Below are 13,857 nucleotides of genomic sequence, written 5' to 3'. Positions count from 1 at the left end.
GTCTCTCATTGCCAGGGCAGGTGGATGGGTTGGGTTGGGAGTATGGGTGGAGCACTGCCTGCTGCCAGAAGTAACCAGCAGCCAGTGTCCTCCCTGTGACAGAGCCGTATCCTCCTCCCCCAGTGGTGTGACAGCGGTCGTCTGTAGCTGGAGAGCTTCCTCAGCCTTGGATGTCTCTTGAGGAATTCCTTGTGGGCACGGATGCTCGTCAGCCTAGCCACCTCCTCCTGCAGCTCTCCCACCTGCTTCCTGAGAGATTCCACCAGCCGTCACCTCTCACACTGGATGCTCCTCCCAGCCTGGATTTCTGTGAGCTAGCTCCCCTTGGTCACTTAGCCTCCGGCTTTTAAGGCCTTCTCTCCTACGTCATCCCTACCCCGTCGTTAATCACACAGGGGGAGGGTGATCACAAGGTTGATTCTAAGATCAAACATGATCATGGATGATCCAGGGAACAAAGAACATAAGAACATAAGAACATAAGAAAGGCCGTACTGGGTCAGACCAAAGGTCCATCTAGCCCAGTATCTGTCTACCGACAGTGGCCAATGCCAGGTGCCCCAGAAGGAGTGAACCTAACAGGCAATGATCAAGTGATCTCTCTCCTGCCATCCATCTCCATCCTCTGACGAACAGAGGCTAGGGACACCATTCTTACCCATCCTGGCTAATAGCCATTTATGGACTTAGCCACCATGAATTTATCCAGTCCCCTTTTAAACATTGTTGTAGTCCTAGCCTTCACAACCTCCTCAGGTAAGGAGTTCCACAAGTTGACTGTGCGCTGCGTGAAGAAGAACTTCCTTTTATTTGTTTTAAACCTGCTGCCTATTAATTTCATTTGGTGACCCCTAGTTCTTGTATTATGGGAATAAGTAAATAACTTTTCCTTATCTACTTTCTCAACATCACTCATGATTTTATATACCTCTATCATGTCCCCCCTTAGTCTTCTCTTTTCCAAACTGAAGAGTCCTAGCCTCTTTAATCTTTCCTCATATGGGACCCTCTCTAAACCCTTAATCATTTTAGTTGCTCTTTTCTGAACCTTTTCTAGTGCTAGAATATCTTTTTTAAGGTGAGGAGACCACATCTGTACACAGTATTCGAGATGTGGGTGTACCATGGATTTATATAAGGGCAATAATATATTCTCAGTCTTATTCTCTATCCCCTTTTTAATGATTCCTAACATCCTGTTTGCTTTTTTGACCGCCTCTGCACACTGCGTGGACATCTTTAGAGAACTATCCACGATGACGCCAAGATCTTTTTCCTGACTCGTTGTAGCTAAATTAGCCCCCATCATGTTGTATGTATAGTTGGGGTTATTTTTTCCAATGTGCATTACTTTACATTTATCCACATTAAATTTCATTTGCCATTTTGCTGCCCAATCACTTAGTTTTGTGAGATCTTTTTGAAGTTCTTCACAATCTGCTTTGGTCTTAACTATCTTGAGTAGTTTGGTATCATCTGCAAACTTTGCCACCTCACTGTTTACCCCTTTCTCCAGATCATTTATGAATAAATTGAAGGCTCAATCAGGCCCCAGACACACACAATCCCACCTGACCCAGTAACTGAAATAACCTGAAAGAGAAAGAAACACCCAAGCAGTCAAACAAACTCACTCACCCCTAGGTTACTACTCACACCTTGTTCATTCAGCTGGGGATCTCCTTCTCCCCCTCTCAAACTGCCCTGTTTGCGGTCCCCGGTTTCCTAGCTGAGATAGTGGGTGAGGTAATATCGTTTATTGGACCAATTGTCTGCTAGTGGGAGAGACAAAGAAGAGCTCTGTGTAGCTTGAGAGCTTGTCTCTTTCACCAACAGAAGTTGATCCAAGAAACAGTATTATTTCACCCACCTTGTCTCGCCAATGTCCTGGGACCAACACTGCTCCAACGACACTGTGTACAACTATTGAAATGAAACATTTCACAAAATCCTCTAAATGTTGGGCTGGAAGGAAACTTGAGAAGTCACAAATCCAACCTCCTGTGCTGCGGCAGGACTACGTAAACCTAGATTGTCCCAGGTGGATGTTTGTTCATCCTGTCCTTCAAAACCTTCAGTGATGGGGATTCCACAACTAGCCCTGGAAGACGATTCCACAGCTTAGCTCCGCTTAGAGTTAGAAATTGTTTCCTTAATTTAACCTTACTATTTCACCTTAATTTTCCTTGCTGCAGATTAAGCCCATTACTTCTTGTCCTACCTTCACTGGACATGGAGAACAATTGATCCCCATCTTCTTTTGCACAGCCCATAACATAGCTACAGATTGTTATCTGTTTTGCAGTTATTTCCAGCCCATTCCCTCCAGTCCTCTTTTCTGAAGACTAAACATGCCCAGTTTTTTTAAACCTTTCCTCTTAGATCTGATTTTTCTAAACCTTTCATCATTTTTGTTGCTCTCTTCTGGACTCTTTCCAATTTCTCCACAACTCTCCTAAAGTGTGGCGTCTAGAACTGGAGCAGTACTCCAGTTGAGGCCTCACCAATGCTGAGCAGACCAGGACAATTACCTCCCATGTCTTACATACGACCCTCCTTTAATGATATTTGCCCACCCCGTGATGATATATGGCTTTTTCTCAACTGCATCACACTCTTGACTCATCTTCAATGTGTGATCCACTATATCCCCCAGATCCTTTTCAGCAGTACTACCATCTAGCCAGTTATTCCCCATTCTGTAGTTGTGCATTTGATTTTTTTCCTTTCCGAATGACTACCTAAGTGTTGCACTTTGCACTTGCACTTGTCTTTATCAAATTTCATCTTGTGGATTTCAGGGCAATTCTCCAATTTCTCAAGGTCCTTTTTAAATATAACTTCATCAACCTACAGTAAAGTTCTGTCTGCTTCCTCTTGAAACTTCTTGAGATTGGGACATTCCCACAGGGTGTTTTGATTTAGACAAAACCAGATACTTCGATAAAAACAGCTCTGGTTGAAACTTTCCAGCCAGCCCTGTGAATAGCTTAGTCTTGTACATAGGAACATAAAAACAGCCATACTGGGCCAGACCAAAGGTCCATCTAGCCTAGTATCCTGTCTTCCAACAGTGGCCAATGCCAGGTGCCCCCGAGGGAATGAACAGAACAGATAATCATCAAGTGATTGCCCATTCCCAGCTTCTGGCAAACAGAGGCTAGGGACACCATCCCTGCCCATCCTGGCTAAAAGCCATTGATGGACCTATCCTCCAGGAACTTATCTAATTCTTTTCTGAACCCTGTTATAGTCTTGGTCTCCACGACATCCTTTGGCAAAGAATTCCAGTCAGAAGGGACCTTCTGTGATCATCTACCCTGACCTCCTGTAGGATAACGCAGGCCAGAGAGTCCCACCCAATCATTCGTCCATTGAGCCCACATATTGTGGTTGAGGTAAAGCACTAAATACTCTTCCAAGCCCCAGTGACAATTGAAATGCTAACACCTAGTCTATAAGAGCGAGGCTCTAACCACTGAGCGATGGGGCCATTGTAGCTGGAAGACTCTCCACCTGATAACATCGACTCACCGTAGACATTTAGGGTGATAGGATCACTCAGTTTGGACGGGATCTTCTGCCCATCTGTCCAGTACCTACAGTGGTAGGACCCGGAGTCATGCACATTTAGACTAGGCAGATTGTAGGTATCGGGAAGCTGACTTTGGGTCTCTGGAGAGTCCACTTCAGCTCCATCCCTTAGAAACTGGAATTGCATGGCCTGGTGCCCTTTGGGTGTTAAGCATGTGAAGGTAACAGAATCGCCAACACGGTAGGTGGAATAGTCTGGGCTTACAGTCAGCAATGGCTTCAGGGAAGCTTCATCTGGAAGCAAAAAGTGGTTTAATGATAATATTTCCTAGCGCTTTTCATCAGTCAGTCTCCAAGCATGAGGTCTGTCTCATTATCCCCATTTTACAGATGGGGAAACTGAGGCACAGGGTGGGGAAATGACTTGTCCCAGATCATGCAGCTGGCCAGGACAGCTCTAGGCCACAATACCCACAAATGAGTAAAAGGTGCAGCAAATAGAGTGTGATAGAGGCTAGATGCCCTCGCCCTTGCCCCCACCCCTACCACCATGCCATCCCAAACTTGCAGTCTATGGAGTCATCCCAGCTCACTTCCTAACCTGCCCAGGAACTGAACTTCTTCAGCTGACCCCAGGGCACAGTCCCATAGCAACAGAGGGATTGCCACCTGGATCAGACTCCAGGTCCCCCAACGCAGTATCTCGTCTCAGTGTGGATGTTTCAGGAGAAGCTGCATGGGACCTTGAGGATGTGGAATAATCTCTCCTCCTGATCTCTAAGAGTTACTGATTGGCCTAAGCCTTGAAGCTTGGTCTCCACGACATCCTTTGGCAAAGAATTCCAGTCAGAAGGGACCTTCTGTGATCATCTACCCTGACCTCCTGTAGGATAACACAGGCCAGAGAGTCCCACCCAATCATTCGTCCATTGAGCCCATATATTGTGGTTGAGGTAGAGCACAAAATATTCTTCCAAGCCCCAGTGAGAATTGAAATGCTAACACCTAGTCTAGTCTATAAGAGCGAGGCTCTAACCACTGAGCGATGGGGCCATTGTAGCTGGAAGACTCTCCACCTGATAACATCAACTCACCGTAGACATTTAGGGTGATAGGATCACTCAGTTTGGACAGGATCTTCTGCCCATGTGTCCAGTACCTACAGTGGTAGGACCCGGAGTCATGCACATTTAGACTAGGCAGATTGTAGGTATAGGGAAGCTGACTTTGGGTCTCTGGAGAGTCCACTTCAGCTCCATCCCTTAGAAACTGGAATTGCATGGCCTGGTGCCCTTTGGGTGTTAAGCATGTGAAGGTAACAGAATCGCCAACACGGTAGGTGGAATAGTCTGGGCTCACAGTCAGCAATGGCTTCAGGGAAGCTACATCTGGAAACAAAAAGTGGTTTAATAATAATATTTCCTAGCGCTTTTCATCAGTCAATCTCCAAGCATGAGGTCTGTCTCATTATCCCCATTTTACAGATGGGGAAACTGAGGCACGGGGTGTGGAAATGACTTGTCCCGGGTCATGCAGCTGACCAGGACAGCTCTAGACCACAATACCCACAAATTAGTAAAAGCTGCAGCAAGTAGAGTGTGATAGAGGTTAGATGCCCCCGCGCCCACCCCTACCACCATGCCATCCCAAACTTGCAGTCTATGGAGCCATCCCAGCCCACTTCCTAACCTTCCCAGGAACTGAACTTCTTCAGCTGACCCCAGGGCACAGTCCCATAGCAACAGAGGGATTGCCACCTGGATCAGACTCCAGGTCACCCAACGCAGTATCTCGTCTCAGTGCGGATGTTTCAGGAGAAGCTGCATGGGACCTTGAGGATGTGGAATAATCTCTCCTCCTGATCTCTAAGAGTTACTGATTGGCCTAAGCCCTGAAGCATGAAGTTTAATATCCCTTCCAGTGTTTTTTGTTAGCATTATTCTGGCTATTCTTGTTAAACATACAATCCCCTCTTTGCATCTTGCTAAACTTGTGTCCTCAGCCATGTCTTGTGGCAGTGAGTTCCAAAGCCCAATGATCTGTTGTGCGGGAAAAAAATATTTCTTTTGGCTGGTTTTGAATTTGCCATTTTATCAATTTCACTCTTTTTATTGCATTATGAGTGGAGCTGTTTGAAAAATGGATTTTTTTTTGTTCGAAAAGTCAAAAAGAAAATGTTTTGCGTTGGACTGAACATTTCTGAAATATGTGGCACACCAAAAAGTAACAACAGCAAAAAATCATTTAGCATTGAAGGAACCATTTAGTTTAGACAAAATCAAAATGTCTTGTTTTAACTTTGAGCATTTTTACAGATTTCTGACATTTAAAAAAAATTAACATAGAAGGAAATGTTGAAAGGAAACATTCTTTCATTTAGAAAAGATCAAAACTCTCCATTTTGTTTCATTTCCCTAAATGAAAAATGGGATGAAATTCACACATAGTTATGAAATGTTTTGACATCACCGAATCTGCATTTCTGGATGAAAAAATGTTCTATGTGGCAAATTTTTGCCCAGCCCGAGTGGTTATAGAATTGTAGGAGTGGAAGGGACCTCAAAACGTTTTCTAATCCAGTCCCCTGCACTCAAGACAGGAAAATTCCAGTCTCCTTCTCTACAATTTGATATGTCTCATTCTCAAACACACAGCTGCCTCCAAAGGCTGAGGAAAATAAGGTCAGTGGAGCCGCGAGGGTGTACTGAGCAATGGCTGGAACAGGGAAAGTGCGATAGCTGTGCGGTCGTGGTGAGTAATCTTTTAAACCGTGAGCTCCTCCTGCGACTCCATGGCCAAAAGGGCTAACGTGATCTTTGGAGGCATAAACAAGAATCTCGGATGGGACTAGAGAGGTTATTTAGCCCCTGTAGTTGAGACTGGGGCGACCGCTGCCGGAATCCTGCATCCGGAATTCTGGTGTCCCCAATTCAGGAAGGATGGTGATAAATTGGAGAGGGGTCAGGGAAGAGCTACGAGAATGATTAAAGGATTAGAATGAGAGACTCAATGAGCTCAATCTATTAGTTTACCAAAGATCAGGATAACGGGTGAGGTGATTCCAGACATCAGTACCTACAGGGGGACCAAAAATGTGATAACAGACTGTTCACTCTAGAGGACTAAGGTCTAAGAAGATCTAATGACATTAATCCTGATAAACCCAGATGCTCTCGTAATCCACATAAAGGTCCCTCCCCGCTTTGAACCTTGTTAACTCTTGGCCTTTGCAACATCCTGTGGGCAGGAGATCCGCAGTCTAACCACAAGTTTTATGTGAGTGTGTTTACGGGGGAAAGGCCCTGCCCCACTCCTGCGGCCCCTGTCTCTCAGGGCAGGGCAGGGCTAAGGAAGGAGTTGCTCTTCGTGTGCATTGGAGCAGATTTGTCCTGGCCATGACTAGGAAAAATGAGGAAGCTGAGTAGCGAGTGCAATTCACAAATGAGCTTCCCTCCATGACTGCATACCGGGGGCGGGTGGGAACGGAAGTCTATTCATAAACCATTTAAAACATTTCCTCTGCAGGCCATGTTAGCAGCCCCTGAGGAACAGACTGTCTCCTTCCCAGGACAGGCGACAGCTGGGTGAGCTCTCCGTACACCATCCTGCTAACATCCAGAGAACCCCCAAAATTGAACCATTACATGACTCACTCTTCAGCCATTGAGCATGTTTGTGTGTGGGGAGATCACAGCTACTCATTGCATGGGTACGTGGGTGGGTGTTCGGGGGCAAGACAGTTTTCCCGGCATGTGAGAATTTGTGACACTTTGACATTTTTGTCCAGTCCCAAATTGTGAAGAAAATTCAAAATCTCTCAAAGTGTGTGAATCTAAATCTGAGCAACAATCCAGCTGGGGGTCAATTGAAATGATGGTTTTGAGAGGCCCGCATTTGGTTCTCCAACTCTTTTGTAGTGGAAATTTACTAACATTTCCAAAAATTTTGCCTCAGAAAAATGAAAGTTTCTGGTTCAACAACGCCAAAGCTACTTTCACCCGAAATCTCAAAACTAGCTTAACCATTTTTCTCCTCAAAACATTTGCTTTCAACAAAGTGGCATTTCTCAATGAAAAAAAAAAACAATGGGGTTCCAGCTTTAACTATGATATGGGCTGAGACCCTCTGACTCGTGTCCCTCAGCGGCCATCATGTGAGTCTTGACTGAAGCAGACAGTTTGATTTCTTATACAACATTTTGAAAGAGCAAGAGGCAAATGAGACTGTGGAACTCAGTGCCACAGCATGGGGCAGATCTACGTGTGATATGACCCAAGACCCTTCAACTCATTTCCCTCAGAGGCCACCTCCTGAGCGTGGACAAAGTGGATAGTTGGCTTCCACAGGAGACGCTTTGGAAGGGGAGTAGGCAAGTGAGCCTGTGGGTTGAGGTAAAGGACTTAACAGGATTCAGAGAGGGCTGAGATATTTATCTGACTGCCACAAGCTATCAGAATGTATGCCAATGCAAATGTTGCCAGGGGTATAAAGCCTCAAGCTTCAAGCATTAACCCAATCTCTACCCACTAAGGATCAAGATGAGAGATTCGAGTGAGGGTCAGATTACCCCACGCTTTTGGGCACTGGCTGCTGTCAGGGACAGGCTGGTGGAGTCAACAGACCTTGGTTCCTATGGGGCCCCTTGAGCCATCCACAGGGGTGGACATGGGCTCGGGGTAGAAAACCCCTCCTTCCCCTCTAGGCGAGAGCGTTACCTGCGGGGGACGCTGGCCGGGGGGGGATCTGGAGACAGGCTGAAAGAGAGAAGAGAGGGGACGAGGGGTCCGGATGTGGGACCGAGGGATGCAGTGAGCTCAGGACAGACAGGTGGGGTGAGGCCCGAGGGAGGTCACTTACCCAGCACGGGCAGAAGGAGAGTTAGCGCCATGCAGAGCTGGTAGCTCGGGGGCTGGGAGCTGGGTTCTCAGTTCTGCCGCCGGTGCCGTCTCCAAGCTGCAATTAGAGACTTGTCCCCTCTGCACATCCCCTGTGGCAGGAAATGCAGATGCCAGGCCAAGCCTCCAGTTCCCCCTCGGAAATGTGAAAACCCCGGGCAGGCCAGCTGGGGTGATGCACTATCTCCTGCGATACCTTGCAATGAAGCAATGGTCTCTTCATAGAGGCTGGAACTGGCTTTGATTCCCCCCCCCCGATCAGACCTGGTGCACCCTAATCTCCCCACACACCCACCAAATTTGGTGAGAGTCCATCAAGGTGGGGCTGGATTAGAAAAAGGAACAGATCCCATATCTCATTCCCTGAGCCAGCCAGTCTCCCCACCCCTGGGGTTGGATCAGAGCCGGCACCCCCTACAGGGCAAAGGCCCTGTGCCATTCCCCACACCCCCACACCACCCAGTCCCCCCAGTTGGAATCCCAGTTTCCCATGCTCTAACCAGTAGAGCACACTCCCTTCTCAGAGCCATGGCAGTTTATTGATTTAAACACCTAATCCTCTGAAGCTTAAGTAGAAATCAACCCTAGAACAGTATCGGCAGAGTTCAGCTGCCTTCCAAAGCTGCTGGTTATTTTGTTAGGAGTTAGAGCTGTAATAGTCTTGTCTTTCACATAGACGTGTTTCACCCTATTTGGACTGCTGCTTTGCTCCCGGGCTCAAAATGAGCTCATGTGGCAAGGAGTCCCACAGGCTAATGCTGCATTGTGAGTTTTTTTTTAATGTGACTATTTCTTTGTATTGGTGCAGACTCAGCCGGGAGATGAGGATGGCAAGGGTCAAAGCACCTGTCTGTGTGAGGAGAGGAAGGTTGTGTTTTTGTTTAAGGGATTGGAGCTGGGCTCTGGTGACCTGGGTTCATCTGCTGCTCTGCCATAGACTTCCAGTGTGACCTGGGGAAAAGCTTGTGTTGTCAAAGTGCCTAAATCCCCCTGCAATCCAGTGGGAGTTGGGTGCTTAGCTTCTTTATGCTCCTGTTACTCTCTGTGATTCAGTTTCCCCATTTGTCAACTGCGCTCTAGCTCACGAAAGAGAAAGTTAAGGCGGGGGGGAGACTTGATCCCAGTTTGTGAGTACCTAGATGGGGACCAGATATGTGCGAATGGGCTCTGCAATCTAGCTCAGAAACGTCTAACCCGAGCCAGTGTCTGGAAGCTGAATCTGCACAAATTCAGACCAGAAATAAGGTGTCCATTTGTAAGACTGAGGATGATTAATCAGGGGGACAATTTCCCCAGGGACATGGTGGCATCACTGGCTGTGTTTCAATGAAGACGGGATATTTTTCAGTACGATCGACTCTAGGCTGAAGCAGGAATTCATTCAGGGCAGTCCTATGGCCCGTGTTATACAGGAAGCCGGACGGGATGGCCGCTGTGGTCTCTTCTGGACTCGGAAGCCATGAATTGATGGAAATACACGTCATGTTGAGAAGGTCGCACACCCCTTGTCTGAGTGGGGATCTGTGAGGGCAAATCTCCTAAATATTTGGGAGTCATCCAGTACCTTCAGCGATGGAGGCCATATCAGGACCGGGTGGAAAGCTCATGGAGTGGAGACCATTGGGTAGATATGATTGGCTCTCGGAGCGATGGGCTTTCTAGTCTCGGAGACGAGTGGGCCACGTTGCAAGACATTGTGGGAAACAAGGAGGCGATGGACCTGTGACTGTGGGCAGCTCCTTTCAGTAGTGGCCGTGTGGCTCAGGAGATGGTTCTGTGACCTTCTCAAGCGCCCTGATGTGACCTCACCTCTCTACGGGCAGGGCTCCCTCCGGACTTGGGATTTGCAGTCCCCCTGCAATTCCTGGTGGTTTCAGGTCTCGTCTGAGCTCATATCCTGCAGCTCACACTTTCCCAGGGGGAAGGAAACTCAGCGAACCTTCCCCATGATGTTGGAACGAGATCTCTGGCCCACACCAGGTGTAGCTCACGTTGACAAAGTTGATGCAATAGCCTCCAAGATACTGTGTTCGTCACCCCCCCTTCACCTACAAGGGTGGCAGGGTGCCCCAACCGGAGGGCTCTGTCTGTCCTATCACATTTCCTCTTAGCACCATCGGCTCCAATCCCAACCCACTTTGGCAGTAACCAAGAGTCATTCCCCCACTTCCCCAGCAGCTCCTTGGGTGAACTGAAATTGCTGGCTCTAGGCCCAGTTCGATGGCTGCCCATATGGCACAAGTGCCTGACACTCGCCAGCTGCCCTCCATGACTGCTGGCTAGAGTGAGTGATGGACAATGTCCTTCTTAGAGGGAACACAAGGACATCAGGTCAGTGGTCCACCTAGCCCAGTATCCTGTCTTCCAACACTGGTCGTTCCCAGATGCTTCACAGGGAAGGGACAGAACAGGGCAATCATTGAGTGATCCATCCTTTGTTGTCCACTCCCAGCTTCTGGCAGTCGGAGGTTTAGGACATCCAGAGCATGGGGTTGCATCTCTGATGATCTTGGCCAATAGCCATTGATGGACCTACTCTCCATGAACTTCTCTAATTCTTTTTTGAACCCAGTTATATTTTTGGCCTTCACGATATTCCTAGGCATGACGTTCCATGGGTTATGTTCTTATCATATCCCTCCTAGAAGGGAAGTCCTTCCAGGGTGGGCAGGACTGTGTTTTTCGGTGGAGGCTAGATTCAGTGAATCATGGCCTTCCCCACCCCACGCCCCCATGGCCCCACCTGTGCCAGAGTTCCCCATTTCTCAATCCCTGTAACTCCTTCCAGCCAATGGAAATTATCCCCCAAGTCCCATCTGGATGGAGAGCATGAAGCTGAAAGTGCAAAGGAGGAGGATGCATCAGAAGCTTGGATGACCCCCAAGATCCCAGATGGGAGACATCATCTTGTGGGGTCTTGTGGCTTTCACCTTCCTAGTGTCGGTCAGTCATTCCTTCTGGGAGCTCTGGCTTCCAATGGACTCTGAGCGCTCATCAGGAAGTCAGAGAGGAGAGTATAAAGGGAAAGGAAGAGAAACACAAGGTGGAGATAGTGTTGACCTAAAGGGAAGGACAATGGGTAAGTCTATCCATGGTGGCACATCTTAGAGCCCAGGTCAACTGACTCAGGCTCACGGAGCTCACACTACAGGGCTAGACATTCCCACTGGGGATCCAAAACCCAGCAAAGGGGGGTGGGTCTCCAAGCCCGACTGGGACCGTCTACACTGCTATTTTTAGCCTGTAGTGCAGACCCAGATCCAGGCTGTGAGACCTACTGCCATTGGCAGCGTAGACATACCCAGCGAGTATTACCCCTCTCTCTCATCTGTGTCCTCCCCCCATCTGTCCCCACCCCGCTCTCCCAGCTGTCCCCACCCCGCTCTCCCATCTGTCCCCGCCCCGCTCTGCTCCACTTGCCCATCTGTCCCCATCCGATCCCACTCTCTCATCAGTCTCTTCCCCGCTCCGCCCCGCTCTCCCGTCTGTCCCAGCCCCGCTCTCCTGTCAGTCTCTGCCCCGCTCTGCTCCACTCTCCCATCTGTCCCCATCCCACTCTCTCATCAGTCTCTTCCCCGCTCCATCACACTTTCCCGTCTGTCCCCGCCCTGCTATCCTGTCAGTCTCCTCTCTGCTCCGCCCCGCTCTCCCGTCTGTCCCCGCCTCACTCTCCCGCCTGTCCCTGCCCCACTCTCCTGGCAGTCACCACCCCGCTCTCCTGTCTGTCTCCACCTTGCTCTCCTGTCTGTCCCCGCCCTGCTTTTTACCAATAATAATCATCCATAAATGAATCATCCGCACCTCCCTTTGGAATTTTTTAGGAGTCTGTAAATGAAAAACAGTTGAAAACCACTGATCTCCACCAGTCATGATTTTGTAGACCTCTAGCATATCCCCCCTTAGTCGTCTCTATACCAAGCTGAACTGTCCCAGTCTTTTTAATCTCTCCTCGAACGGAACGTGTCTGTAACTCCTCTAGGAGGGGGGATGGTAGGGTGACCAGATAGCACGTGTGAAAAATTGGGACACTTATTTTTCGGAGCAGGTGTAGAGTTGCCTGACTAAGACAAAACCCCTAATATCAGGACGTGGGCTCACACTAGGGGATGATAATGTAGTTGCTCCGGTTATCAGCCCCTTTGAAGGCGCCCCCCTGGAGTGGTTCTCGTCTATTTGCTGAAACTGGATTCTCCAGGGAGCCAACGGGCAAAGGAAGGGTTTGTAAATGAACCGCCTGGTTTTTATTGGTCTTGTGGCCTTTTTCCCAATGGACAGAGCCCCTGGTCCACGGAGGATCACTGAGCCTTAGGGTGCGGTTGCAAGGATGTGGCCCACGGGGCCCCCCTAAGCCCAGCAGCTTGTTCTGAGCTGAAGTTGTGATGAACAGAGAACCAGAAGGAAATCCCGTGGGTGAGGTGTTGAAGGAGGGCTCCTGTTAGAGAGGGGTGTGTGTGTGTGTGTGTGTGTGTGTGTGTGTGTGTGTGTGTGTGTGTGTGTGTGTGTCACTGCTGCCTCCTGCAGGAGAGGATGAGCCCTGCTCTGTGTGTGTGTTTGTCCCTGCAGCCCCTCCAGGAGGGGCTGACCCCCAGAGGGATATGATGGGGTCCAGTGGCTAGAGGAGAGGGGGCTGGGAACCAGGATGCCTGGGTTCTATCCCCTGCTCTGTGAGGGGAGGGGAGGGGAGTCTAGGAGCCAGGACACCTGGGTTCCATTCCCCAGATCTAGGAGGCAGTGGGATCTAGTGGTTAGAGCGTGGGGGAGGAGGGCTGGGACCCTGGACTCCTGGGCTTTTTCACTGACTGGCTGGGACCCTGGACTCCTGGGCTCTTTCACTGACTGGCTGGGCCTGTGTTAGTAGCTGTGCAGTACAGATAACCCTTTGCTGATAATCTCTCAGCCTCCCGTTGCCAGGTGAAGACCCCCTCCCCACGAGACAAAAAAGCCACTGGCTTCTCCCTCAGCCCTTCCTTTTATTCTTGCTTCCTCTCAGCCCCTTGTGATGTCTCTCCTCCCCTCTTTCTCATAGAATCTCAGGGTTGGAAGGGACCTCAGGAGGTTCTAGTCCAACCCGCTGCTCAAAGCAGAACCAACCCCCAGACAGATTTTTACCCCAGTTCCCTAAATGGCCCCCTCAAGGACTGAGCTCACAACTCTGAGTTTAGCAGGCCAATGCTCAAACCACTGAGCTATCCCCCCCCCCTCCTTGTCTCTATTTCCCATTCCTTCCTCAGTCCCGCTTTCCCCTCCCTGGCTCCTTTTCTTCCGCCTTGCTCTGCTGCCCTCACCGCTTTCATGCCCTCAGCCTTTTCTCTTGTTTTAAAGCACCCAATGGCGAGGCCCCGCAAATACCCCAAATACCCCGGCCCCCCCAGCCCAAAGCACCAGGGACAGAAATTCAATTCATTGAGAAGCAAATTCACTTGGGTGG

The 13,857-nt window shown here is 49.1% G+C and overlaps 1 protein-coding gene across 1 annotated transcript in view; it reads right to left on the bottom strand.

The window, feature by feature from the left end:
- Positions 1-8,422, bottom strand: part of LOC135886352 (immunoglobulin superfamily member 1-like) — a 51,539-nt gene extending 43,117 nt beyond the window's left edge. The window contains exons 1-4 of the mRNA XM_065414147.1: positions 8,392-8,422; positions 8,250-8,288; positions 4,629-4,922; positions 3,535-3,828 (exon numbers count right to left, since the gene is read on the bottom strand). Of these exons, the coding sequence (XP_065270219.1) occupies positions 3,535-3,828; positions 4,629-4,922; positions 8,250-8,288; positions 8,392-8,422 (658 nt within the window). The remainder of the gene's footprint in view (positions 1-3,534; positions 3,829-4,628; positions 4,923-8,249; positions 8,289-8,391) is intronic.
- Positions 8,423-13,857: the final 5,435 nt, after the last annotated feature.

Source organism: Emys orbicularis, chromosome 12, assembly GCF_028017835.1.
Source record: "Emys orbicularis isolate rEmyOrb1 chromosome 12, rEmyOrb1.hap1, whole genome shotgun sequence".
NCBI lineage: Eukaryota > Metazoa > Chordata > Testudines > Emydidae > Emys > Emys orbicularis.
This window is presented reverse-complemented; position numbering and strand designations above follow the sequence as displayed.